This window comes from Sinocyclocheilus rhinocerous, unplaced genomic scaffold (assembly GCF_001515625.1).
Source record: "Sinocyclocheilus rhinocerous isolate Xijiao unplaced genomic scaffold, SAMN03320098_v1.1 scaffold1938, whole genome shotgun sequence".
NCBI lineage: Eukaryota > Metazoa > Chordata > Actinopteri > Cypriniformes > Cyprinidae > Sinocyclocheilus > Sinocyclocheilus rhinocerous.
In genome coordinates this window covers 593043-595896 of record NW_015629065.1, presented here as the reverse complement: position 1 = coordinate 595896, position 2854 = coordinate 593043, and the positions used below count along the sequence as shown (strand labels likewise).

The 2854-nt window shown below is 36.0% G+C and overlaps 1 protein-coding gene across 6 annotated transcripts in view; it reads left to right on the top strand.

Moving 5' to 3' along the window:
• ddb2 (damage-specific DNA binding protein 2) overlaps positions 1–2637 on the top strand; it is a 7903-nt gene extending 5266 nt beyond the window's left edge. For 4 of the 6 annotated variants that reach the window (XM_016550496.1, XM_016550492.1, XM_016550497.1 and 1 more), the window contains 2 exons: positions 2080–2125; positions 2214–2637. In XM_016550496.1, the coding sequence (XP_016405982.1) occupies positions 2080–2125; positions 2214–2473 (306 nt within the window). In that variant the 3' untranslated portion in view covers positions 2474–2637. Of the gene's footprint in view, positions 145–291; positions 448–2079; positions 2126–2213 lie in introns of all 6 variants that reach the window. The other 2 variants (XM_016550493.1, XM_016550498.1) reach the window with 2 other exon arrangements.
• Positions 2638–2854: the final 217 nt, after the last annotated feature.

Sequence of the window (2854 nt, the reverse complement as noted above, 5' to 3'; positions counted from 1 at the left end):
TACTTTAATCCAACAGACAGCACCAAGCTCCTGACTACAGACCAGAGGAACCAGATCAGGGTATATTGTTCATATGACTGGTCTAAACCTCATCAAATAATTGTTCATCCTCATCGACAGTTCCAGCACTTAACACCCATCAAGGTAAGAGTTCCTTTAGCCTAAACTGCAAGTTTCACTTGCTTGGCTTTTTTCCCATGTTGTTTATGTTGTAATCAAGTTTACAGGCATCTCAGAGATGCAGGACTATTGATGTCCTAGAGTTTAGTTTTGCAAAATTTCTTCCATCAGGCAACCTGGCATCCTATGTATGACCTCATCGTGGCTGGTCGTTACCCAGATGATCAAGTATTAATCAATGACAAGAGAACTATTGACATTTATGATGCCAACAGTGGTGGGCTTGTGCATCAGCTGAGAGACCCCAATGCTGCTGGTATCATATCTGTAAGAATGTTTTTTCTTTTAAATATTAAAAAAAAATTAAAATGTTAATTAGAATTCCTAAAAATGTATACACTACCAGTCAAAAGTCTGGAGTCAGTAAGATTTTTTTAAAATAAATTAATACTTTGATTCAGCGAGGCTGCAGTAAATTGATCAAAAATGAGAGTGAAGACATTTAGGGTGCGTTCACACTTGGTTTGCTTGCCTGGTCCGAACCAGAGTTCGATTGCTTCCCCCTCCCCTCTGCCCCCACTGGACTGTTTTCAAATAATTTTATTTGGTCCGAACCGTGGTTCGCGTCATCAAGCCAGCAGCTGTTTACCCCATTGCTTAGTAACGACGGCGCAGGAGAAGGCAGTAAAATGCATAGTTGCTCTCTTCATTTTTATATATTTATGTTTTTGAACAATTGGTTTTGTTTCCAAAGCTTCAGTACATAACGGCACTTACGTCTGTCTTACGAATGTACTGCAAATGCTCTAAAGAATTCTGAAGGCGAACAGAAATAAGATATACAGCTCTCTGCTTGGAGCGCGTCAGTCATGCTCGTCAGGAAAGTGAGTGAAACACAAACACACATTTTTTTATCAAATAATACGTCATTAATAGCGGTTCACTTCCGTGATTTGGTACGATTCCGTTCACATCAGCAGCGAACCGTACCGGAGTTCACATGAACCGTACCCCAGACCACCACTTTTAAGCGGACTCGGGTACGGTTCGTGGGTGCGCACCAAAAGTGCTAGTGTGAAAGCACCCTTAGAATATTAGAAAAGATTTCTATGTCAGATAAATGCTGTTCTTTTGAATTTTCTGTTTATCAAATAATAAAGAAAAATGATCATGATTTCCACAAAAATATTAAGGCACAGCTTTAAGTATTGATAAAATGTTTCTTGAGCTCCAAATCAGCTTATGTTTTCAGAAGGATCATGTGACACTTGACATTTTAAAATATATTAAAAAGTTAGTCAAATTGTAAAAATATTTCACAACATTACTGTTTTTTTAATGTATTTTTAATAAAATTATTAAAGATTTGGCGACCATAAGAGACTTCTTTTAAAAATGTTTTGAACGGTAGTCTATATATAAGATTTGGTACGATTCCGTTCACATCAGCAGCGAACCGTACCGGAGTTCACATGAACCGTACCCCAGACCACCACTTTTAAGCGGACTCGGGTACGGTTCGTGGGTGCGCACCAAAAGTGCTAGTGTGAAAGCACCCTTAGAATATTAGAAAAGATTTCTATGTCAGATAAATGCTGTTCTTTTGAATTTTCTGTTTATCAAATAATAAAGAAAAATGATCATGATTTCCACAAAAATATTAAGGCACAGCTTTAAGTATTGATCAAATGTTTCTTGAGCTCCAAATCAGCTTATGTTTTCAGAAGGATCATGTGACGCTTGACATTTTAAAATATATTAAAAAGTTAGTCAAATTGTAAAAATATTTCACAACATTACTGTTTTTTTTATGTATTTTTAATAAAATTATTAAAGATTTGGCGACCATAAGAGACTTCTTTTAAAAATGTTTTGAACGGTAGTCTATATATAATCGTAGATGGACTTGATATCTGATTGCAGGCACCACTATAATATTACATGTTTATTTTATTTCAGCTCAACAAGTTTAGTCCAGCTGGAGATGTGCTGGCTTCTGGAATGGGTAAAATATAATTTACTGTTTATAATCATAGTAGTCATGAGCGATAGTAGGTATAATTACTTTGAAAAGTTGTACACTTTAATTACAGGCTATAACATTTTGATCTGGAACCGAGAGGACACACTGAACAGTGTTAATGGGAAACAAACAATGGAGACAGTGGAGGACAGTGGAGGCAGACCTGGAACCTCCAGATCCCAGCGTAGCACTCAGCAGCGCACAAATAGAGACAGAAGAGCGGCTGCTGATGATGCCAAGCTCAAGAAAAAGCTGGCATCATCAACAGAGACCAAGTCCAAAACCAAGAGCAAGACAGAATGCAAGACATCAAAAGCAAAGAAAAAGTGAGAGAGAATACACTGAACTTTAAAACTAGATACTCAGGTTCAGGCTCATGTCAATATATAAATCCTGGAACAACAAAAATTTAAATACAGACTTGTTTTGTTACCTTTTATAGGGCCTAAAATATGTATATTCTGTTCAAAATAAACTTTTGTACTTTTTTACATTAGAAACTTCATGTCATGTGTCTTTATTAGTGTAATAAGAGGTTCATATTCTTTGAGTCATATAAACCAGGTACAAATAATCAGGATGTTACTTTAAATGATGTTTATTTAACAAAGTTTGGGAGGAACATGTTCAGATAATCTAATCTACCCAATCAGCACGAGAGGAGGCCCCATATATATATATATATATATATATATATATATATATATATAT